This window comes from Lepidochelys olivacea (assembly GCF_965140295.1).
Source record: "Lepidochelys olivacea isolate rLepOli2 genome assembly, chromosome: 4".
Classification (NCBI taxonomy): Eukaryota; Metazoa; Chordata; order Testudines; family Cheloniidae; genus Lepidochelys; species Lepidochelys olivacea.
The window spans coordinates 104,183,958-104,209,417 of record NC_140414.1 but is presented as its reverse complement, the minus strand read 5'-3'; the positions used below and the strand labels follow the sequence as shown (position 1 = coordinate 104,209,417).

General features: G+C 40.9%; 1 protein-coding gene across 2 annotated transcripts in view; it reads right to left on the bottom strand.

Moving 5' to 3' along the window:
* PDS5A (PDS5 cohesin associated factor A) overlaps nucleotides 1–25,460 on the bottom strand; it is a 167,385-nt gene that overhangs the window by 75,386 nt on the left and 66,539 nt on the right. For both annotated transcript variants that reach the window (XM_084627255.1, XM_084627256.1), the window contains exons 4-10: nucleotides 20,407–20,610; nucleotides 20,077–20,163; nucleotides 19,056–19,153; nucleotides 18,467–18,593; nucleotides 13,599–13,679; nucleotides 10,986–11,126; nucleotides 4,164–4,279 (exon numbers count right to left, since the gene is read on the bottom strand). In XM_084627255.1, coding sequence (XP_084483381.1) covers nucleotides 4,164–4,279; nucleotides 10,986–11,126; nucleotides 13,599–13,679; nucleotides 18,467–18,593; nucleotides 19,056–19,153; nucleotides 20,077–20,163; nucleotides 20,407–20,610 — 854 coding nt within the window. The remainder of the gene's footprint in view (nucleotides 1–4,163; nucleotides 4,280–10,985; nucleotides 11,127–13,598; nucleotides 13,680–18,466; nucleotides 18,594–19,055; nucleotides 19,154–20,076; nucleotides 20,164–20,406; nucleotides 20,611–25,460) is intronic.

Below are 25,460 nucleotides of genomic sequence, written 5' to 3'. Positions count from 1 at the left end.
CCTTAGCAGGTCCATCACTGCACGCAGTACCAGTTGCGGCGGGAGCGCTTCCTGCTCTCCGGGCGCCGGGAGTTGAGAGAACGTCACCCGTGCCATCATCCTGGGTCTCCTACCACTCCCCACAATTGGTGGCGTGTCCCTCGGGGGGGTGGTACTCCCTGGGGCAGATCCCCCTTGCAGCTCTGGTGTGGGCAGGCAGCCCGAGCAGGGTGCTTTCCCCAACGCTCCTTGATCCGGCTTGCTCGGCGTCCCTCTTCTTAGCCTTCTTCTTAGGTACCAGCAAAGGGAACCAGTGGTGGGACAAGCCCAGTGCCAGGGGTGCACTGCACATCGAGGCTGAAGTATTGGGCATTGTATCTGGCTGGGCCGGCTCCGAGGCCGGACATAGAGCAGTCTCCATGAGGAGGGCCATCAAGTGAGTTTTGCGTTCTTTCTGTGTCCTGGGACGAAAGTTCTTACAGATGCAACACTTCTCTTTTATGTCAGATTTTCCCAGGCTCTTCAAACAGCGAAGGTCTCCGACAACTGTGCACCTGGGTGCGCACACACCTAGAAGGAATCGACATGAGCAAGCACTCAAAGAACAACAGATGTTTTCAGAGAACTATCCACAATACCACTCAAGAAAGAGACCTTGGAGTTAACAGCTAATTTAGACCCCATCATTTTGTACATATAGTTGGGATTATGTTTTCCAATATGCATTACTTTGCATTGATCAACACTGAATTTCATCTGCCATTTTGTTATCCAGTCACCCAGTTTTGTGAAATCCCTTTGTACCTTTTCACAGTCTTCTTTGGACTTAACGATCTTAAGTCATTTTGTAATGTCTGCAAAATTTGCCACATCACTATTTACCCCTCTTTCCAGATCATCTATGACTATATGTTGAACAGCACTGGTCCCAGTACTGCTCCCTGGAGGACAAGGCTATTTACTTCTCTCCATTCTGAAAACTGACCATTTATTCCTATCCTTCGTTTCCTGTCTTTTAACCAAAAAAGAAAAGGAGTACTTGTGGCACCTTAGAGACTAACCAATTTATTTGAGCATGAGCTTTCGTGAGCTACGGCTCACTTCATCAGATGCATAAAGTGGAAAATACAGTGAGGAGATTCATATACACACAGACCATGCAAAAATGGATGTTTACCATACACATTGCAAGGAGAGCGACCACTTAAGATGAGCCACCACCAGCAGGAGAGTGGGGTGGGGGGGAGAGAAAACCTTTTGAAGTGATAATCAAGGTGGGCCATTTCCAGCACATTTCCAGGAGTTAACAAGAACATCTGATTTCAGAGTAACAGCCGTGTTAGTCTGTATTCGCAAAAAGAAAAGGAGTACTTGTGGCACCTGAGAGACTAACCAATTTATTTGAGCATAAGATTTCGTGAGCTACAGCTCACTTCATCGGATGCATACTGTGGAAAGTGTAGAAGATCTTTTTATACACACAAAGCACGAAAAAATACCTCCTCCCACCCCACTCTCCTGCTGGCAACAGCCCATCCAAAGTGACCACTCTCCTTACAATGTGTATGATAATCAAGGTGGGCCATTTCCAGCACAAATCTAGGGTTTAACAAGAACGTCGGGGGCGGTGGGGGTGGGGGGAAACAAGGGGAAATAGGTTACCTTGCATAATGACTTAGCCACTCCCAGTCTCTATTCAAGCCTAAGTTAATTGTATCCAATTTGCAAATGAATTCCAATTCAACAGTTTCTCGCTGGAGTCTGGATTTGAAGTTTTTTTATTGTAATATAGCAACTTTCATGTCTGTAATCGCGTGACCAGAGAGATTGAAGTGTTCTCCGACTGGTTTATGAATGTTATAATTCTTGACATCTGATTTGTGTCCATTTATTCTTTTACGCAGAGACTGTCCAGTTTGACCAATGTACATGGCAGAGGGGCATTGCTGGCACATGATGGCATATATCACATTGGTGGATGTGCAGGTGAACGAGCCTCTGATAGTGTGGCTGATGTTATTAGGCCCTGTGATGGTGTCCCCTGAATAGATATGTGGGCACAGTTGGCAACAGGCTTTGTTGCAAGGATAGGTTCCTGGGTTAGTAGTTCCGTTATGTGGTATGTGGTTGCTGGTGAGTATTTGCTTCAGGTTGGGGGGCCGTCTGTAGGCAATGACTGACCTGTCTCCCAAGATTTGTGAGAGTGTTCAGGATAGGTTGTAGATCCTTAATAATACATTGGAGGGGTTTTAGTTGGGGGCTGAAGGTGACAGCTAGTGGCGTTCTGTTATTTTCTTTGTTAGGCCTGTCCTGTAGTAGGTGACTTCTGGGAACTCTTCTGGCTCTATCAATCTGTTTCTTCACTTCCGCAGGTGGGTATTGTAGTTGTAAGAATGCTTGATAGAGATTTTGTAGGTGTTTGTCTCTGTCTGAGGGGTTGGAGCAAATGCGGTTGTATTGCAGAGCTTGGCTGTAGACAATGGATCGTGTGGTGTGGTCAGGGTGAAAACTGGAGGCATGTAGGTAGGAATAGCGGTCAGTAGGTTTCTGGTATAGGGTGGTGTTTATGTGACCATCGTTTATTAGCACTGTAGTGTCCAGGAAGTGGATCTTTTGTGTGGACTGGACCAGGCTGAGGTTGATGGTGGGATGGAAATTGTTGAAATCATGGTGGAATTCCTCAAGGGCTTCTTTTCCATGGGTCCAGATGATGAAGATATCATCAATATAGCGCAAGTAGAGTAGGAGCGTTAGGGGACGAGAGCTGAGGAAGCATTGTTCTAAGTCAGCCATAAAAATGTTGGCATACTGTGGGGCCATGCGGGTACCCATAGCAGTGCCGCTGATCTGAAGGTATACATTGTCCCCAAATGTAAAATAGTTATGGGTAAGGACAAAGTCACAAAGTTCAGCCATCAGGTTAGCCGTGATATTATCGGTGATAGTGTTCTTGACGGCTTGTAGTCCATCTTTGTGTGGAATGTTGGTGTAGAGGGCTTCTACATCCATAGTGGCCAGGATGGTTTTATCAGGAAGATCACCGATGGATTGTAGTTTCCTCAGGAAGTCAGTGGTGTCTTGAAGGTAGCTGGGAGTGCTGGTAGCGTAGGGCCTGAGGAGGGAGTCTACATAGCCAGACAATCCTGCTGTCAGGGTGCCAATGCCTGAGATGATGGGGCGCCCAGGATTTCCAGGTTTATGGATCTTGGGTAGTAGATAGAATATCCCAGGTCAGGGTTCCAGGGGTGTGTCTGTGCGGATTTGATCTTGTGCTTTTTCAGGGAGTTTCTTGAGCAAATGCTGTAGTTTCTTTTGGTAACTCTCAGTGGGATCAGAGGGTAGTGGCTTGTAGAAAGTAGTGTTGGAGAGCTGCCGAGCAGCCTGTTGTTCATATTCCGACCTATTCATGATGACAACAGCACCTCCTTTGTCAGCCTTTTTGATTATGATGTCAGAGTTGTTTCTGAGGCTGTGGATGGCATGCTCCAAATAAATTGGTTAGTCTCTAAGGTGCCATAAGTACTCCTTTTCTTTTTGCGAATACAGACTAACACAGCTGTTACTCTGAAATCAGACGTTCTTGTTAACTCCTGGAAATATGCTGGAAATGGCCTACCTTGATTATCACTTCAAAAGGTTTTCTCTCCCCCCACCCCACTCTCCTGCTGGTGGTGGCTCATCTTAAGTGGTCGCTCTCCTTGCAATGTGTATGGTAAACATCCATTTTTGCATGGCCTGTGTGTATATAAATCTCCTCACTGTATTTTCCACTTTATGCATCCGATGAAGTGAGCTGTAGCTCACGAAAGCTCATGCTCAAATAAATTGGTTAGTCTCTAAGGTGCCACAAGTACTCCTTTTCTTTTTGCTAATACAAACTAACACAGCTGTTACTCTGAAATCTGTCTTTTAACCAGTTACTGATCCAAGAGACAACCTTCCCTGTTATCCCATGACAGCTTGGTATGCTTAAGAGCTTTTAGTTAGGTACTTTGTCAAAGGCTTTCTGAAAGTTCAAATACAATGCTTAACAAATCTTCCTGCCCAAATAAAAAACAAATTAACTATAGCTTTTGAAAACAGAGAAATGCTGGAAAAAAGTGTTTCTTAATAACAGCACTATTAGGAATACTTAGCAATTGTAAAAAATAAAAATTCTGAAGTTGGTCTGTATGTTTTCTCACCGTCCAAGAAAGCATTGCCAAAGAGGACGATTTTGTGTTGCCAGATCAGAATCTTTAGAGCCAAATAGTTTAGCTAGAAGTCGAACAACAGCCAAACGCTCTTCTCCATCATTACTCTAAAACCAAAAAGAAATAGATAAACCGTTAAATCATTTACTGTCCAAATACAGCTATAAAGGAAATTATGACTTCTCATATTTGTACTGGTTACAATACAGAATTCCTCTCTACTCCCTCACCCCTCCATCCCCCAACAATGAGTTCCCATGTTAAAATATTTATTTTAATTTAATTAAATAAAATTTCTGATAACCTCCAACTCTTTAAATTTCATTTAACACAGTTAAAATTGGACACTAATCTGTTTTTCATTGTTAATATAACTTGGTTATTTTGTACTTTATGAAGATTTTAACAATATAGATTATAGTAATGAATTACTGGTATAGGTTTATCATATAGCGGAATCTAGACATCTCTGAATATGTCCTACCAATGACTATTTATATAAGTATATAATATACTCAGAAAGATCACACTTCTATAAGGTACTTCAGCATATGCCTAACTTTAAGAATGAGTAGTCCTAATTACTTCAAATGGACTGCCTTACATGGATAAAATTAGGTATGTGCTTAAGTACCTTCCTGAATCAGGGACAAAAAAACGGTAAACAGACTAACTGATAGAGAACATTAAAAAAAATTCAACAAATCTAATTTTTTTCTAACAGTAGTATATTACTTTTTTCAGCAATTTTTTTTAAAACTGCACTTTTAGACCTCTATTGCTCAATCGCAAAATTTAACAGATTACACAGCTCCACGAACACTCTGGAGAGTCTCATCCAGTCAGCTTCAGCCATACAGATGGTAGCCATAAAGCAAGAAAGGTGGTTTTCAATTATATGAAATTGAAATTTGTTTTTCAAGCAAAAAATAAGATTGTATCTTTGTTCCATAATGATACTCAGATTTTCTTTAACTCTAGTCACATAACATTTGGACCATCAGACAAAAATGACAGCAAACATATTGTTACCTACTAAACCAACATACAAAAGTCACTGGATAGATAGCTGTCCACTTCCAAACAAGTAATCTTTCATTTAGAAAGAAAAATACATATGCAGTAGTTTATATACTACATAACTCCAGTAATTTTAAACGTCCTTTTTATAGTCAATGATGTAGTTTATTTTTATTTTAAAATGTATTTTAACAAATATAGTGTGGAAAAGTTTGAGACATTTATTAAAGTAAATGTTGACGTGAAACAGATGTTTATTATCAAAGCAGGAGATATTTAGGCTGCAATTTTCAAAGGGAAGTTAGGTACCAAAATCCTATTGAAAATCATTAGCAGCTCGGTGCTTATTCTCTGACAATCACAATTTAACATTTATTTCCAGTTGTATCCACAATGGGGTAGGTGCTTTCCAAACACATAAAAGAAGGCACACCACCGGCCCTAAGGTGCTCACAATTTCAACACACACAGATTTTATGTTAACAATTAAAAAAATAGGATGAATAAACTATTCCCCAGCTGCTACTCAGGATTTTCATGCTAAGTCAAGTAACTTTCTAACTGGTTATAAGACTGATAAATAACTTAGAAATACTTATAGTGCTACAAAAATTTTGTTAACACACCATTGACTTTGTATCAGTTTTCCCTACCCTTTGTCTACTTATCAGCCCACTTTCTCCACACTCTTTTCCTCCACATAGTAAAGTTAAATTGCAATCTCTTACTGACTACACTAAATGAAAAGTCCTTGCTCACAAAGAGCGAATTCTCTACCTATCCTGTTCCACGGAAAATTTTGCATACTGTTCTTGAAAAAGTCATCTTACGCTCAGTTAGATAAAACAAAAAAAAAAATTAGTATTAACTAGCTAGACTATTACAGTTGAAAAGCAAGGTTACTTACCTTACAGTAATGAGCTGTTTAAGATGTGCGGTCACTATCTGTATTCCACTCTGGGTACATATGCGTTCTATGCCCCTAAGGCAGGAAGATTCTTACTAGCAGTATCCTTTGGTCTGCACCCGTGCTCTTCCTCTCCTCGTGCTCCGATCCAAAGGCAGAAGGGGTGATGTGGACCAACCACCTCTCCAGTTCCTTCTGTACTGCGAATCAAGTCTATGATCCGAAGCAGAGGGGAAGAAGAGCAGGTAGTGGAATACAGATAGGAAACAAGCCTCTCTAACAACTCCAGTTACTACAAGGTAAGTAACTTTTCTTTCTTCTTCTAGTACTGGTCCCTATGTGTATTCCACTTGGTGATTGACAAGCAATACTCAAGATGGAGGATGGATGACTGCAGGACCCAAAGGATGCGTCAACTGAGGAGTCTTGCACCAGGGCACTGTCTCGTGAAAGTCTGACTAGAACTCCGCATGGCTGCTTTACATATGTCAAAGAGAGGCACCTCCTGAAGCAAAGCTACCAAAGTGGCTTTTGCTCTGGCAGAGTGACTTGCTCCTCCACTGTACAGTGTATCAAATAACTGGTAACAGAGCAAGATGCAGTCCAAAATCCACTCGGATACCTCTTATCCTTTCATACATTCTGCCAGAACCACAAATAGCCTAGGTGATCTCCTAAAGGGTTTTGTTCTCTGAAGACAGAAAGCCAAAGCCCGACGCATGTCCAGGGAATGGAATATCTGCTTCTCATTGGTGGTCTGCAGCTCAAGAAAAAACACAAGTAAGCATACAGTCTGATTCATATAGAAGTCCAAGATAACACTGGTGATGAACTTAAGGTGCAGTCTCCATGAAACGTTATCCATATGGAAAATGGTACTTAGTGCATAGGCCACAAGGGCCACAGGTTCACCTAGCCTTCTAGCCGAAGTGATGGCCATCAAGAAGATAAATGAGAAAGTAAACATGTTGCTAATGCTTCAAATGGTAGCTTAGCTAGAGCTGAAAGAAACAAGTTGAAATCCCATGTCAGAGCAGGTCTAGTTACTGGAGGGAAGGTTCTGAGCAAGTCTTTCAGGGAGCTAAGGGAAAAAACAGAGGTTTTCCAGGTGAATGGTCAGTCTAAAATAGTGGGAATGTCCATCTCCTCTGAAGATATTTGGTGAGACTAAGCCCAAATAGAGAATCTTTACCACTCAGCTAAGTAATGCCTTCTGGTGGATTCCTTTCTGCGGTTGTTAAGCATGACTTTAACAGCTATTGGATATTTCTGTTCTAAGTTTGACATCCATCAACTAAGCCATGAGGTGAGTAGCTTCAGATTTGGCTGCCTGATCTTGCCCTTGTCCTGTGTGAGGTGGTCTGAGAAAGAGTGGTGGACAGGATGAAAGACAGAGGAGGAGGGGGAACCAGAATGGTCTTGGGCACCCTTGGAGTTCTGATTGTGTGCTCCCCTGGAGCAGTACCTTGTGCATTTCTTGTTCTGTAATGCAAGCAGATTCAAAGGCGGAGATATCCCCATTGCAGGAATATGTCTTTCACTACTGAGTTGTAGATCTCCTGTTCATGTTCCTTTGAGAATTATCCGTTGAGACGGTCCGCTAGGGTATTCTGTATTCCCAGAAGATGAACTGCTAATAAGGTAATCTGATGACAAACACACCAGTTCCACAGGTCACTATGCCAAGGGGCATAGATCTTGCTCCCCCTTGCTTGTTTACATAAAACACATTTGTCATATTGTCTGACAGCACCTGAATATGTGGGCATGAATGAATAATATTGCATTGCTTGCAGGCCTTTCAGACTGCTCTCAGTTCCAGAAGATTTATGCATCCTGGACTTGCATGTTCCCTGAGCTGTGTGTTCATCCAGATGAGCACCCTAGCCTACAAAGGAAATATCCATAATTCACGTCTTCTCAGGAGGTGGTGGAGCAAAAGGAACTACACATACCTGTTCCCTGTCCTGCCACTAAGCTAGACAGTCTCATACTCTGGGAGGAAGCATAGATAATTTGTCCATACTGTGCCTGCTTGGCACATATAACATTTTCTTGTGGACCGTGAAGTCAGAGCCTCCTCAATGGTGTCGTATAGATGCAAGAAGTTATGCGACCTGGAGGACAAGGCATGACCGAACCCTTGTTTGGGGGCTCTTTCTGAACCAGTTGATCAGAGTGTTCACAGATTGAAACCTGTCCACGGGGAGGTAAGTTTTGCCCATGATCACATCTACAGTATCTTTAATGAAGTCTAACAGTCTGTACTGGAGCTAAAATGGACTTCTCTACATTCACGCAGATTCATAATGATGTTCAAAGATTGATCAGAGACGAGGTTCATGCACCTCCCAATGAGACTTTCCTATCCGAAGTCAACAATCTAGGTATGGACAGACAATAGAACTGTCACACCAGAAGTGTGCTGCCGTTACTGAAAGCACTTTTGTAAACATTCTAGGTGCTGCTGCCAGATCAAAGGGAAGCACTTTGTACGGATAGTGGTTTGCACCTATCATGGTGTAGGATCATACGAAGAGTTAAATTAGTCTGGCTAAAGAAAATATATGCTTTGCAGTTTGTGTAAAATGTGTTTAGCAGTCATTGAAAGGCCTTGAAATATGGCACGCTAAACTGAAAACACTGGATTTGGAATGTGGCTTAACTGAAAAACTGGACCTGCAAGGTAATTGATGAGATAGGAGAAAAATCTTTGGGAAGAGGCCCCAATTTTATGGGTGGTTATAAGTGGTTTTAGCAAAGAAAGGAATTCACAAAGCAGTGACTATAGCCATGTAGGGTTCAAAAGATAAGATATAAGAGAGCAAGTTCTTAGATGGTTCACTGCTAGTGTCTGCTTATCCAAGCTGGAGCCAGCCAAGGTGGATTTGAGCTCATAGGTCTAGTCCTGTTGTAAGTGTCTGATACTACTTATGATTGCTTAGGCATTTAAGGCAAGTTTGGAGCATCTGTATAAATACCATTCAGCCTTTGAATATAATAGAGGAATTTATGGTTAAATTGATGTTGTGGTGATACCCTGTACTACTACTAATAAATAATGAAGAAGACGACGAAGTCCAACGTATGAACCTCCAGTGGGAGAAGGTAATGACAGTCCTCCTTTCATATCAGAATTGCCCGATGAACAAAATGTGGGCTCCATCTCCAAAGGTGGTTCCATTGGAATCATCAATGAGGAAATACCTAGACTGGTAGAGGGAGTAGGAGACTGGCTTCTTTCATAACCTTTGTGGACTGACAGTGTCTGGATTTCCCCTGTAAAGACTGGTTCTGATAAGATGGGAGTTTCCAGATCTGGCAGGATGGTGATGTCCTCCACAGTGGTACCATGTGGAGCCCTTTCTCTCGTCGATGCTGATGGTGTATGGGACCGTCATCCGTCCTTTGCCAGTAAGGGAGGTCGTATTGGTCTAGGCTCATGCCTCTCGTTACCAATGGGCCTGCTTCTGCCAAATGTGCTGAAGTGGAAATGATCTCAGTCTTTGAAGCCTGTGGGTTGGTACCATGACCTCAATGGGCTTTCAAGCTTCCCAGCATTGGGTGCTCAGAGTCATCTGATCTCAAGGGTGGAGGGCAGTGGTTTTCAACTGGGGGGGTCCACCAACCCCAGGGGATCTGCAGACTACATCTAAAGGGTCTGCATGCTCCAGGTGGTGTTTCCTAACTCTAAACTCCCATGCTTGATAGGTTCAGGGCAGGAAGGAGCAACAGATACTGTATTTAGAGGACATACGAGCTATTTCAAGGCACTAGAGGCACCTTTGGTGGACATCACTAACCGGGGGCAAGACACAATTCTAGAAGCCCATAATCCCGGGCATAACTGGAGTCTCATACTGGGAAGGGAGGGATCCCTCAAGGTGGGGAAGAGGGCTGCCCAAAATCTAACTCAGTGGTTCCCAAACTTTTTCATGCCATAATCCCCTTTGGGCTCACCTCTGTTAATGGGACCACCCAGGCTCTGAGAGGTGGCAGATTTGAAAATCAACAACACAAATAACCATTTTTAGATCATCCCACTACTCCACACAAGACAATAACATGATCCTCAATTTATATTAAAAGTTATAAATAGGGTTGCCACCTCCGAGGCACAGAAAAACTGGCCACTGGTCATGCCCTGCTACCCCCACCAGACCCTCCTCTTCCCTTCTCAGGAGCCTCCCACCCACCAACTGCATGCCCCCCAACCCATGAGCCCCTACACCCACTTCCTCCCAGGGGCCTTCTTGAGGGAGAGATAGCCCCCTTGAAGTCACCTAGACACAGGAGTGCCTGTCTTCTGCCTGCCCCCTCCCCACCATGAGCCTCTATATCCATGACTTTCGAACTCCCAGGAGCCTCAGAACTGGAGGAAGTTTCCTCAAGGTCTGCCCCACCCCTTATACTCTCTAATCAGAGCATGAGGAGAGCAAGAGCACAGGTGTGGACCAACAGACACCATTAGCAAGAATATTCTGGTCTGAGGTGCAATGAGCATATGCATATCACAGTGAAAGACACATAGGACCAACACTTAAAAAAGAATCCCAAACACAAGTACTTATAACATTCACATCAATACCAAGTGAGTTCATCATTATTGTTATTACAGAAGAAAATAATGTGTGGGGTTTTTTTGGGGGGGAGGGGGAGGTGTTTAAGACAGACATTCAGGTTTTCCATTTTAACCAGTCTGTTCATAATTCTATCTATCCCCTCTATTTGATCAAATTAAAATAACAGCAATATAACGCAAAGTGTAAAAGTGCTGGTGTTCAAGTTATCAACTGAAATAATGAAACAGTTCTTCGAGTTTGTGGCTCCCAACTTCATACTCCTCATTTACTTGTATTAAATTCAAGAACTTCACTGTATCCTACCTTCAGTTTGAACTCAAGCTGTGGCATGACGGACAGCAATAAGTGAGGATCTATGGCAAAAAGCTCTTGTATCAGATCAAACACGTGTTCTGACAAGTCACTTACTGAAGACTTTCCAAGTACCAGAACCTGGTTAAAAAACTAAAACACACACAAACACAAAACAAACAAACAAAAATTCTGTTATTCTTTGCAGACTTTTCTTGTTCATGCAAGTATTGAAGTTTCATGGTTTTTAAAAGTATTCTACCGATCATGTACTACACACACTAATTCTAACACAATGGGACCAAAAATACACCCATTATTAAATCAATAGGAGTTTGCCTGCAGTGGTATGGTTTTGGGCCCAGAAAGTCTGAAAATCAGTATTTTTATTATAATTCAATTTATCTGACTTTCATAATTAATTCATTCATGAGAATCTGGTACATTAAAAAGCAAATACCTATGATAAAACAAGCATAACATTCCATAACCTAATAAAACTAAAAATCAATATGCAGCAAAATAATTGTTAACTTAAAATTCATGATCATCCATCAAAATTTCATTTAAAAAGGTTAAGGAAACCTGGTGTAGTCAATTTTTTTTCTTCCTAATTTTCATTGCCAAGCATGCAAAAGTACTCTAACGTACTGAAACAAGCCAAAGGACTTTATCAACCTCTACTCATTCTTAAAGAATTGCATGGTGTTATAGTGTTGTCAACACTCATGATTTTATCATGGGTCTTGTGATATTTGGTGTTTTTCTTAAACCCCATCTCCTGGAGTCAGGTTATATAAGAATTTTGTTTTTAAATTTCCAGCCCTCATGATTGCTTGGGGAGGGGAAGGAAACTTGAACCTTAAGTGCTCAAAAACCGAGAGGCAAATAAAAAGAACCCACATTTTTTTATTTTTTAAAAATATATTTTTAAAATATTTGGGGTTGGCAATACTGATTACATAACCTTATGATATACATATTAAATAGAATTAACTATTTTAGATTAAACCATAACTAACCAGAAAAAAAATAGATCTAAATCATTTCATTTCTCTGCCATGGGTTTTACTGTTCATCTGTAAAATGGGGCTAATAAGTACATACCTCACAGTGCTGCTACAGGATTAGTCAATATTTGTAAAACACCCAGAAGGGGGAAAATTAGGGTTGCCAGGCATCTGGTTTTCGACCAGAATGCCCAGTCGAAAAGGGATTCTGGCAGTCCAGTCAGCACTGTTGACCGGGCAGTTAAAAGTCCAGTCAGTGGTGCAGCGGGGCTAAGGCAGGCTCCCCTGCCTGCCCTGGTTCCACGTGGTTCCTGGAAGCAGCCGGCACTTCCCTGGAGCCCCTAGGTACAGGGCGCCCAGAGAGGCTCTACATGCTGTCTCCGTCCCGGGCACCAACTCCGCAATTCCTGGCCAGTGGGAGCTGCAGAGCCAGTGCTCGGGGCAGGGGCAGTATGCGGAGCCTCCCTGGCTGCCCCCGCACCGAGGGATCACAGGGACATGCCGGCCGCTTCAGGAGCTGCCTGAGGTAAACACTGCCCGGAGCCCATGCCCCAACCATCTGCCCCAGCCCTGAGCCCCCTCCTGCACCCCAACCCCATGCCCCAGCCCTGAGCCCCCTCCTGTACCCAAACTCCCTCCCAGAGCCTGTATCCCACACCCCATCCTGCACTCTGAACCCCTTGGCCCCAGCCTGGAGCCCCCTCCGGCACCCTAAGCCCCTCAGCCCCACCCCAGAGCCTGCAGCCCCAGCCGGAGCCCTCACCCTCACCCCCCAGCCCTGAGCCCTTACCATCCCCAAACCCCTCATCCCCAGCCCCACCCCAGAGCCCACACCCCCAGCTATAGCCCTCACCTCCTCCTGCCCCCAACCCCTTATCCCAGCCCAGTGAAAATGAGCGAGTGAGCCAAGGTGGGGGAGAGCGAGTGACAGAGGGAGGGGGGGGGAATAGAGGGAGCAAGGAAAGGGCCTTGGGGAAGGGGCAGGGCAAGGGTGTTCAGTTTTCTGCAAATCAGAAAGTCAGCAACCCTAGGGAAAATGCTGCAAGTGCTAATAGAGTACAACTACTAAGAATAAAAAAAGACTGCCTAAACTGTGTTACATTTTTCCCAGACTTTCTTGAAGCATCAGTATCTTAACCATGTACAGCATATTAAAATAAGTAAAGAAGTCGCATAGTTTTATACATTTAAGCCTAAAACTAGGCAATAAATAAAAAAAAATTCAGATTTTCAAAAGGTATGGAGCATTCACAACTCCCTTGATTTAAACAGAAGTCTTGGGTGCTTGGTACATTTGAAAGTCAGGCCACATATTTTTTACAAAGTGGAGTTAGATGCTTAACTTTAGACCTACCTGGATACAGTTAAGTGATTTTTTCACTTATTAGGCCTCTAAAAGCTTCAAACTCCTGACCTATTTCTTTAACATGGAAATTAATAGATACCAATTTTTTTTATTTTTTTTTTAACATTTACCTTAATTTGAAAATAAGGATAATACTTTGTGATTGTGTTACAAAATGTACTTATTATAGTATTGACTACTTCAAACAAACAATTAGTAGGTAACTGGAGTTATACAGAGAGTATATTAATGCATATTAATGTTACATACATTGGCGATACATGGTTCAATAGTCTGGACAGTCCTTTTCAACAACACTTTTGCAAGATCAAATGCTTGTTTATTAAGGTTCTGGAATAAAGAAAGGAGAAAAATCAAATTTAAAAGGGAAACAGTTTACTTTAAAAGGCATCTTTTAATTTTTTTTTCTTTTTCTTTTCTTTTTCTTCAAACAAAACCATGAACTAAAATGTTTTTAGAAAGGGATCTTATAAAACCAGTCTACTTATTCTCAAAACTACCAAAGCTCCATAACGTTAATTTAATTACACAGCTCCAGATTTAGAATATGCTAAAAACATTTCAAAGACACTTCAAAATAGAACTTAACCAGAAGCTAAACACCCCTCATTCTTCTACTAAGAACTCAACATACTTGTAATTGAGTGTAGTTGCCATGCTTAATATTGAATTAACTTTTTTTTCCATTTCATGTTCTTCCCACTTTGGTAACTAACAAACACCAAATTAGCCATATGGTGGAAAACTGTTCTAGCATAAAGTCTTAAGGCTGTGTTTTGAGCACTTAATTTTCAAGTGCACACTTGTGGTAAAATTCACCCTTGTGAAGAGGATCAGCCTTGTGCAAGTCTTCCACAGAGGGATAATTTTCAACCTTGTAAACCTGAAAGGATTTTTCTATGGGGCATTTTCCAAATTATTATAATTCTATACTCAAAATATTTTCAAACCTAGCAAAGGCACTATAACCCTCATTTTCCATGATAAGCTGGAATTTTCGAAGTTCACCTTTGAGCTGAGTTTAGGCATGAAAAATTTCAGGCCCAATTTTTACCTTGCAAAATTTTAAAAAGTGAGTAAAAGCTTTTAACCCACCTAGACCCCATACAAAAAGTTTTGTTAACTTAGATGTTAAAGGGATACTGTTTCTATGAAAATCATTAGTCTGAAAATTGTGACCTGTTACAAAAAACACGTGTAACTGAAAGACTTAGCAAAACACTCTATTTTACCCCTATTCTTTTACATTTGTTTACTGAACATTTGACAGCACTTGTGTCTATTCAGTTTTACTGTTCCCCAATGAAGTCAGTCCCTCCCTAACTCAAGAAACCCTATAAAATCAACAGGAGAGATGAAACAACCTGTAAAATCTATTCTTTACAGTGCTCCTTTACACCTCATGAATGCATAAGTGGCTACCATGTGGGCATCCCTTCAACTCTAAGAACTGGGGGGGTGGGGGAGGGAGGGAGGAGAGAAGGGGGGAGGAGACACACTCCAATGCAAACCTTGCAATGTCTCATTATTTCATAGTTTAGGGGGGAGGAGACACACTCCAATGCAAACCTTGCAATGTCTCATTATTTCATAGTTTAGTGACAATCTTAGCATCCCTAGAGATTATACACTGGAGAGAGGAAAAGCAATATAAAATTTATTACTCAAAAAATCTTACTTTATCAAAAAACAAATTTCTACTATATTGTTACATTACAAACTTAAAAATATATTGATCTGCTACACATTATACAGTTAAAACCATAGTGTGCTTTCTCCTATTTTCAGAGCGACTGAATGTATGTGGGCCTGACGTACACCACCTTGATAGTTAGTGAATCACCATTAATGAGCAGCTGATATAAGAGCTCAATAAAAAAAAAAAGATTAACTACTTTGCACTCTTGAAATGATTTATCACATTTATATTTATTAAGCCTACTTTACAGATTAAGGAAGAATAAATCTGGAAGCAATGTAGGAATAACACTATACTTCATGCTCAGGTATAAATAAATATATTTTATCCCAATTTTCCTGCAGTGCTGTCCTATTTAAGTTATTTGCTTTGTAAGTATGTGAATACAAAAGTTTTGAAACAAAGAACTGATCTGCAAGTAGAATCTTATACCATGTGAACGAACCTGTAACATATACCACAATGGGACATAACACAAAGAAATACAAAATTTCTGCTCTCCTCACATGAGCAGAACTTCCATTAAAATAATAAGACGACGACCCTATTCAGTACCCTTACTCTGCAGAAACAGAATTATTATTGTTCAATTGCTTTGCATATATTTTGAAGTATTATAAAATGTTCTGTGCAAGAGAATAAACTACACTTTTTGTGCTAGTTTGCCTCTAATTTACATACCTATGGTCAGACAATTAATATAATCATGCATAGAATTAGGGAATTCTCTGAAGGCAGAACATAATTATTTCAGTGAAGATCTAGATCAGAGAAGAATTTTGCAGTACATTTTTAAACTACTGGATAAGCATCCAGTATCTTCATAAGGCCTTTGATGATGTTTCCTGTGAGGAAAGTTGCACTACTGCCTAAAATATGCAAACTTTCAGACACACAGAATGTATCTTGTAGCAACATTTATACAAGGTTTGGAAAAGCTGCCATGTGACTCAGGAGTATCAAAAGCTAAAAGTATTGTAGAATTTTTTTTCACAGAATAAATCATGGACAAAAATAAAGCTGGTTTCCTTGCATTGCTCAATAGGTAGATCTATTGCTCATAGACAATTTTATAAATAAAAAGAAAACATTCAAATATCTTCTACAGAATATTAATGTGTGGCATTGATCCCAATTCTATTTTCCAATTTGTCTTAATGCCTTGAAGTTCCATTTCTTTTGACAACATGCAATAAGCATGCAGTTATGATCAATGCATAACCTTGTTTGTAGTCCCAGATTAGATTGAAATTACTTTTAAAATCATTATGGGGAGAAAAATAAAAGAAATCTGATGTCACTACAGGACAGAGTTATAGTTGTTTCGGTGCCCTAACTGTACATTTCTATGTCTAAACATATTTTAATTTAAATTTTAAAATTAATTCTAAGTTTCCTGGATTTGTAATGCTTAATTTGGGAATAATTAAAACATTCCAGTAATTATTTTTATCCTACATTACTCACACTACTCTTAGCTTTAACTCCATACTAATGTAACTTTTACCTGGGAATTTCCTGGCTTTCTAAAAATCAATAATTTCATACATGAACAGTAAACAAGAAACCCAATGAGACTGCTATCATGTATTACTACTAATGATCTGAAGGTATATATTATCAACTTGAAATAAAATATTTTATCTTTTAGGATCAGATTCACCAGTATACTCTGTCTACATTACACAACTCTGCACGAGCATTCCAACCATACTAGCCTCTCAAGTAAGGTTTTGTACTGCTCTCTTGATGCAAACCAGCAGTGATCAGGCAAAGTGTACACCCCAATTTCCCCCTACCTCCTGCTTTCCATATCCTGTTTGCCACATCCCCTTGCACCTCTCTCCCAGCTCTCCCTCATGAGTCAATCTGGCACAAGATGGTTTTTAAAGTTATATATTTAGGATTGCCATTTTTGCTGTTATTTTTCATAACTGAAAGTTAATCTGTCAAGAGAGGATGGAAAACAAAGTCTTCAGACAAACTTATAAAAGCATGCCCACTTTCAAAATGGCTAACTCTTATTTTTCTGAATAAGACTGAGGCCACAGGCCATCATCTCATCATTCTCCACAAGGATGAGCCCACATGATGAGCACTTCTCATTATGCCCACAGGAGTGAAGCCAAACTGCCCTCACAGAACATGGTAGCCCCTTGTGCAGTCATGAGGTGTAAAGGAGCACTGTGAAGAACAGATGAATGGTAGTGGCCATCTTTGGTAAGTTTACTTTAGAGCCACAGTCCCATTGAGAACAACAGATGGCAGCCATTTTAGAATAAGGTAATTTTTTCTGGATTTCTTTGAAGAGAATTTTTCTTCAATTTGTTGCTGAAGAACACACAGGCAATTATGAAGAACAGCAGCAAAAACTTACCAATCTTAAAAAAGCCTTATCTAAGACACCTGTAGGAAAGTAGGCTAAGAGGGGAAGAACCCTCAGCCGGGAAGGGCTTATATAAAAGATTCTGAAGCATCAGAGGGAGGGCTACATGGACATTGAAGGACTGAAAGAATACTGAGCCTAGAGCAGGTTGGAAAGAACTACTGAACCCATGGAAGAAGGTTGGAAGTCCTGCTGTAAGTTAAATGTTCTGTTAATAATCCAATCTCCAGAAGGGAAGAGTTAATGGAAAATCATCCGCTGAGGAGAGTTTGACTGACAGTGTAAACTAGGGCAAACAGCAGGTCCTGATGCCTAATAAGGTAAGCCCTGCTACCATCATTCACTTGCATAACAATCAAAATATGTCACATCTTTTAAATAAAAAATAAAATATTAAAATGTAAGTTTTAAAATGATAGTTCAGCAGTGTACTAAACTAGCCTGCAAGAGACTTGTCTTAGTTTTGCTCTTCCAGTGAGCAACTCTTGGGGTAGCATGTAGACTAAGCCCTGGTCTACACTGGGGTGGGTGGGGGGGAAATCGATCTAAGTTATGCAACTTCAGCTATGTGAATAATGTAGCTGACATCGACGTCCTTAGATCGACTTACTGTGGTGTCTTCACCGCGGTGAGTCGACTGGTGCCACTTCCCTGTCGACTTCGCCTCTCGTGGCGCTGGAGTACAGGAGTCGATGGGAGAGCGCTCAGGGGTTGACTTATCATGTCTAGACTAGACGCGATAAATTGACCCCCGCTGGATTGATCGCTGCCCACCGATCCGGTGGGTAGTGAAGACATACCCTAAGTCAGTCAGTGGTGAAAACTTTACATATAGTTTAGGAATGACATTAATGGGTTCCCAAAAGGGAGTTTTCAATCCATTGCTGCAAGGCTGGAAAAATGATGGCTGTGATGGATGGTACAGAATATCCAAAGACAGGGAAATGTAACATGACAAAGGAAACAAAACAAATACCATGGTTGTGCTGAAACACATTTTTATATATTGTCATTGTATTTTACTTTGCAGACCTTGTGTGCAGGAATGAGGTTAATGAGAATGGAGTCCAGAAGCTCTTGAGTTACTCCATCACCCTCCATGATGATAGAACTCATCAAATCCAGCATGTGCATTTGTACCTTCTGGTTGTGGCTATTGCTAAAAAGATAAAAAAGGTGATTAAAATTAAACTTCCAGACACCCAAGTGGCCACGAAAATTCACATCCTAGCAGTATTTTAAAGAATAAATGGATGAACAAGTAAGATGTTCACCTTTCACTGACCCATATTTTCCACATTTATGACCTCTGAATATATTACTTCAATTGGTCTGCCTCAGTTATATAAATCTCAGGACACATACAAAATAAAAATAATCTGAATCTGAGCAGGATATTATTATTTCTAGTGTCACCAAGCAATTTTTAGACAGAGCACAGGTATAATGAAATATTATAGATACTGTTTTGCTATTTGCTGTCCACAAAATGTCCTTTTGAAAACTAGTTCTATTATAATCTATGAGTTTTTGCATACTGAATGAAGAACTCAGTCTACACAGACAAAGGTTCAAAGACAAAGGATATTTTGATAATATATATTAAAATAATTCAACTTACTTGATGACTGAAAAGAGAGTCCTAAAAAGCTGAATAAAAATTTCATTGCAATCTTCCAACTCAAAGCAGATGTTGTAAGATTTAACCCATGCTAAATTCTATAAAAACAAACAAAATAATAAAATACTCACAATAACAGAATTACAACCTTTAACTAAGTCACATAAGTCTAAATTTTGCTAGCTAAAATATAAAAGAAAAGTCACACTATACACTAACTTAGACTGCAAGCTCTTTGGGACAGGGACTATCTCTATGTTTGTATTAGTGCCTAGCACAATGGGACCCTATAATACAAATAAAAATAACAAATCATGATGAAAACTAATTAAGGGACTCACCCGATTTCATATATGCAAAAGCAGATTGATACAACTTGTAAATTCAGCTAGTATAGCCATGCTTGTAGGCTATCCATCTATACTATCTTCTCTCTCATGGTATGAAGCAATTTTTAATTTAAACTTTACAAGATGGTTTCTACACAGAGTCATGGCCTGACGGTATGTACAAGGCATTACCATTTTAAAGTCATTTTTGTCTTGCAAATAGATTTTTAAATCAGCTTAGCCAAAATTTATATTCATTTCCCAATGACCAGCACAATCATATTTGCAGTTCAACCTGTGTTTGAAAAAATTTCCTAACATGGGAAAAACTGTAGTACGAATGAAACCTCGCAAATGCCACACCTGAAAGAATGAGACCCTTGGTAATTTTTTATATAAAATCCTACGGACATGGCTAATCATGACTAGAAGTAAAAATTTTAAACAAATTAATATTATCCCGTTCCTCAAACTATGGGCAACTCTGTGCTCAGCACATAGTTAATAAGTCAAACTGACATCATAACATAAGAGAAGCAATAATCAAACTTTTACCTGATTCATGATATCATAATTTCTACAGCATGTCAAAGAATTCCCAAACAGGCTGTCACATACAGGGAAAGTCTGATTACACTTCATAGGATTATGGGGAAGATATGGTCTATTAAAAGTTCCAATAATTATATTACCTCTAATAAGTAAAAGTATCGGTTAAATTGTGGGCTCTTAGTGTCCTCCAAGCCTTTTAACTGTCTTGTAATAAACAAGAATATGTCCTGTAAAACAAAAAGGGTAGAATAAAATGCAAAAACTTACATAATAAATCTCTGACATTGCTATTATGAGTTCATTCAAATTAATTTCATTGTATGTACTTAATTAATGTCTCTTTAATAAACCTAAATGTCAGTATATTCAAAAACTTGATAATATAATAAAGTGTGTGTTGGATCCTTTGATTGTATGTTCAACTGCAAGAGAATTAGATGGAGAAAGCTTCTTTTAAAAGGATATTTTACCTTAAGTTTATCATGGGATGTATATGGCGCTTCTGGAGCATAGATTCGGAATATATCAGCCAAGCAACATGCTACAAGGAGACGCACATCTTTGTTGGGATTCCTGAGGAAGAATTCAGATGCAAGATGCAAGGCTAAAGGGAGATACTGCTGTTTCTCATCTTCTGAGTCCTGGTCCATGTCCATGAAGGTTTTTACTACCATCTAAGAATTAAAGAAAAGGAAAAAAAAACTTAATCCTTTTTCTACTTTCATTCATAATTACTAAATAATGCTTTTTAAAAGGATGCAACACCATCCACAGTTATTTCACTGCCTAATTATTAGCATTAACATAACTTCCTGGTTAGGACATGCTGCAGAATAGACGTATGACTTTTAAAGGTATGGTGAACTTGATACTGTTAAGTCAACTCTTAAATTAAAAGTCCTCACAAATATGGGCAAAAGCACAGAATAAACCTTAGGCTCAGCAAAAAATGTGTGGCCTAGGCAGAGGAGAGGCGTGGCAACAGTAGCTCTAAGCCACTTTTTCACTCTCCCAATCCTGCTCTAGTGTAATTTAGGCAGCACTATTTTAAGTCATGCCAGTTGCCTGGGGTTGCCCTATAGGTTGAAGTGCTGTGGCTCCACCTCTGCATCACCCCCTATGCAAGGGTTAATAAAGAAGGCCCAAGAGGGCAACCTTATGTTTGACTTCTGCAACACCCATAGCAGAATCCTTCCCCAGCCAGATACAAGGCTTTTAGGGTTCCTTTATGAAAAGAAAAGGAGTACTTGTGGCACCTTAGAGACTAACCAATTTATTTGAGCATAAGCTTTCATGAGCTACAGCTCACTTCATCGGATGCATAGCTTATGCTCAAATAAATTGGTTAGTCTCTAAGGTGCCACAAGTACTCCTTTTCTTTTTGCGAATACAGACTAACAAGGCTGTTACTCTGAAACCTGTCAGGGTTCCTTTATGCCACTCTGGTCTTTTTACTTAGTGTAAATGGGCCAGAGAGGGGGTGAGGGTCTCAGCCTTGTATCCAAGACTACTTACTCAACAGATCTGTAACTAGTGTGTATTCAGACTCATATCTGTTTACATAAGTGACAAATGTGCATTGCTTTTTATTCCTTTTAGCACAACGAGCAGAAACTGAGCTAGACACCATTCACTCTTGTGCATTGTCAAGAAAATTGTTTACTAAATTCCAATTAATTATGCCTGTGCAATCCTACTGAATGCATCTGGGTTGTTAAATAAAGGCACAGTTTGGAGACAAAGATGTTGCAAAAGGCATAACCTTTGAGGAAGGATGATCCAGTGGCTATGACGTTAGTCTAAGACACGGATTCATTGCCACTCTGCCACAGATGTCCAGTGTGACCATGGGCAAGTTACAGTTACTCTGTGCCTTAATTCACAATCTGTAAAATGGGGATAACAGTTTTTCCCCACTTCACAGTGGTATTGTGGGGATAAGTATATTAGAGTATGAAGCACTCAGATACCATGGTAATAAAGGGCATATAAATATAACAGAGAAATAAAGATAGAAAGACAGAACCATAGATCCTGAGGATCTAATTTATACTACAGGAACTTTATTACTAGTAATGCACAAGAAGGAAAGAACCCCACTTGACTTTCAAAGCCCAGACTGAGTTTACAGAGCTGACAATTAGAAATACATTTTTGTATTTAACTATACATCATTCTTTTGCGACTATGCCATTTTGAATGATAATGAAGTGGCTCCTCAGTTATTAAATGTGCCATTGCTTAAAAAGGTGATATGAAAATATTACTGTTTCTTTTTCTTGGAATTGTGGAACCCAACTTTAAGTATAGCAGATAAAACAAATTAAAAAAAAACATCAGTTTGGCTACCAAACCTCCTGGTATTATAATGATTAAGCCTCCTCTAATCTTCACTACCAGCTAACTACCAGCTAACTTCCCCAACATCCAGCCCACTACTGGAGGGCCTTTTGCAAGTTATCAAATCTAAAAGGGAACTTAAAATTAGTCAAAAAGAGCTTTATGGTTGACCTCCATGAGAGCCCAAATTCTATTAATCACCTCCAGTTGATGAAAGTTTACGTCTCTTTGCCTGTTGCCACAAATATACTCCGTAACTACCTTCAGAACCATCATTGAGAAGACAAGCAAAACACCCAAAAAAAAAAAAACATCCTCACGTCCTATACTGACAGTATTTCCGATATTTATGAATATGTTGAATAGGACTGGTCCCAGTACAGACCCCAGAGGGACACCACTATTTACCTCTCTCCATTGTAAAAACTGACCATTTATTCCTACTCTTTGTTTCCTATCTTTTAACCAGTTATCACACCATGAGAGGACCTTCCTTCTTATCCCATGACAACTTACTTTGCTTAAGGAGCCTTTGGTGAGGGACCTTGTCAAAGGCTTTCTGAAAATCTAAATACACTATATCCACTCGATACCCCTTATCCACATGCTTGACCCCCTTAAAAAATTCTAATAGATTCCCTTTACAAAAACCATGTTGACTTTTCTCTCAACAGATTATGTTTATCTATGTCTCTGACAATTTTGTTCTTTCAACCAGTTTGCCCAGTACTGAAATCAGGCTTACCGGCCTGTCATTGCCAGAATCACCTCTGTAGCCCTTTTAAAAAATTGGCGTCACATTAGCTATCGTCCAGTGCCTGGATAGACAGATAGAAAACAGGTTGAACATTCTTAGTAAATGAATGCAATGTAGCAAAGAATCCTAAGAGACCAGATCCTCCAGCTGTCGGATGAAGGTACATAGTGGGCTGGGAGGAGTGGAGAAGCAAATTTTTGCCTCTTTCTAATCTTTAACTGCATTCTCCTCTTCAAGGAAGGCAGGGGATACACAAACACACTTTTTTATTCTCAAACCCCTCCTAGCTCCCCCACCCTACAAAATATCTACCCATGCAGTGTTTTGACCCTAAAAAGGCAAACACACCATGAAGTCCACTAGGGACTTCACTATTGCTACTGATTTTACATGGAAGTTGCTCAGATACTATGGTTATAGCTTGCAGTGTAAAACCTTCAGACAGATGGGGAAACAGTCAGACCCCAGAAATGTTGGAAAGGGAATTTAGTCCATCAAGATGCCATCTAAACTTCAGAAGCAGGAGAAAACCTACAGTTGGAATGCCAAGTTTGGATGTGAGAAGTTCACAATGTGTCCATTTGTCTCTGTCCAATATTCCTGGGGAAATTCTGCATACAACCCCACACCCAAACAACAACAAAAAACCCAAAAACAAACAAAAAAACCCCACCATTACTTACCTTCTCATAACTGTTGTTCTCCAAGATGTGTTGTTCCTGTCCATTCTAATCAGGTGTGTGCACACGCACATGCATGGTAGCCAGAAGATTTTCCCATAGCAGCATCCGTCGGGTCAGTCTGGGCCCTAGAGTCACGCCTTTATGGCGCTCAATATAGACCCCTGCCAAACCGCCACTCCCTTAGTTCCTTCTTGTCGGCTACTCTGACAGAAGGGTAGAAGGGTACTGGAATGGACAATCACATCTCGAAGAACAAGTTACTAGAAGGTAAGTCTGAGTCTGGTATGCTGTACTACGTAGATACAAGCCGCCATGTCTCCTAGAAGTTTCAGGCAGTTCCATGCCATAGTGGTGGGGAATTGTCTGAGACGTCGAATAATGTCGCCCAGGGCTCGAAATCTCGCTTCTGGAAGAATGCCCTGCCGAGTGTCGAATCCAGTACCGACCCTACAAATTCTATTCTCTGAACTGGGGACAGTGTTGATTTCCCCTCGTTCAGTCGCAGGCCCAGTTCGTCAGAAGCTCTTATGAAGGCAACCTGCATCTCTACTTTTGTCCTAGATTGGCCCTTGATCAGCCTGTCATCGAGGTACAGGAACACTTGTACCTGGCGCCTGTGGAGGAACACAGCCACGACTGCCATGCACTTGTGCAATACGCGAAGTGCCACTGACAGGCTGAAAGGAGGACTGTGAACTGGTAGTGGGTCTTGTTCACCACAAACCTGAGGTATTTTCTGTGGGACTGAATTATTGTTATGTGAAAGTACGCATCCTTCAAGTTGAGGGCGGCATATCAGTCTCCTGGATCCAGTGAAGGGATTATGGGGGCCAAACAGACCATGCAGAACTTGAGCTTCTTCACGAATTTGTTGAGTTCTCGCAAGTCTAGCAGCCTGACCCCTTGGCTTTCAGTATTAGGAAATACCAAGAATAGAAACTCCTTCCCTTCTGTTCTTGAGGAACCTCTTCCACTGCTCCTGGCAAAAGGAGTGAGTGCACCTCCTTTATAAGAAGTTGCTCATGAGGGACAGGGAAGTGGGGTGGAAGGGCAGGAAGGCACAGAATTGGATGGAGTATCCCTTCTCTACCGTGTGGAGCACCCAGCAGTCCAAAGTGATATGGGACCATGCACGGTAGGAAGGGGACAGTCGGGAGGAAAAGGTAAGGCAGGGTAGATCCAGTTTTTGTTCTGGTGTGCCGTCCTCGACCGCACCTTCAAAAGGCTGGTTTGGGGAAGGAAGGTGGTTTGGGTTAGCCAGAGCCCTTGCCTGAGGATGGGTGCGGCCTTTTCCTGCCACTCCGGTCCCTCCTCTGGGAACTTTCCTGATGGTTCTGCTAGTATAAACGTGGAGGAGGTTGCAGTCTAAAATGCTTCTGCTGGTTAAAGGAAGTATGGAGGACCAATGATTTGAGAGTGGCTCAAGTCTTTTGGCTACGCAGCCTTTCGTCTGTTTTCTCAGGAAAGAGAGCCGAACCCTTGAATGGGAGGTCCAGAATTGTCTGTTGGACCTCATACGACAGGCCTGAGACCTGGAGCCAGGAGCCCCTTCTCATGGCTATGCCGGTAGCCATCTCACGGGTAGCCGCATCCGCTCAGTCTAGTGTGGCTCATAGCGAAGCTCACAAAATGAGCTTCTCCTCCTCCAACAGAGCCGAAATCTCAGTGCAGGAGTCCTGTGGCAACAGCTCCGCAAACTTCACCACTGCCCTGCATATGTTGTAGCAGTACCTGCTGACAATGA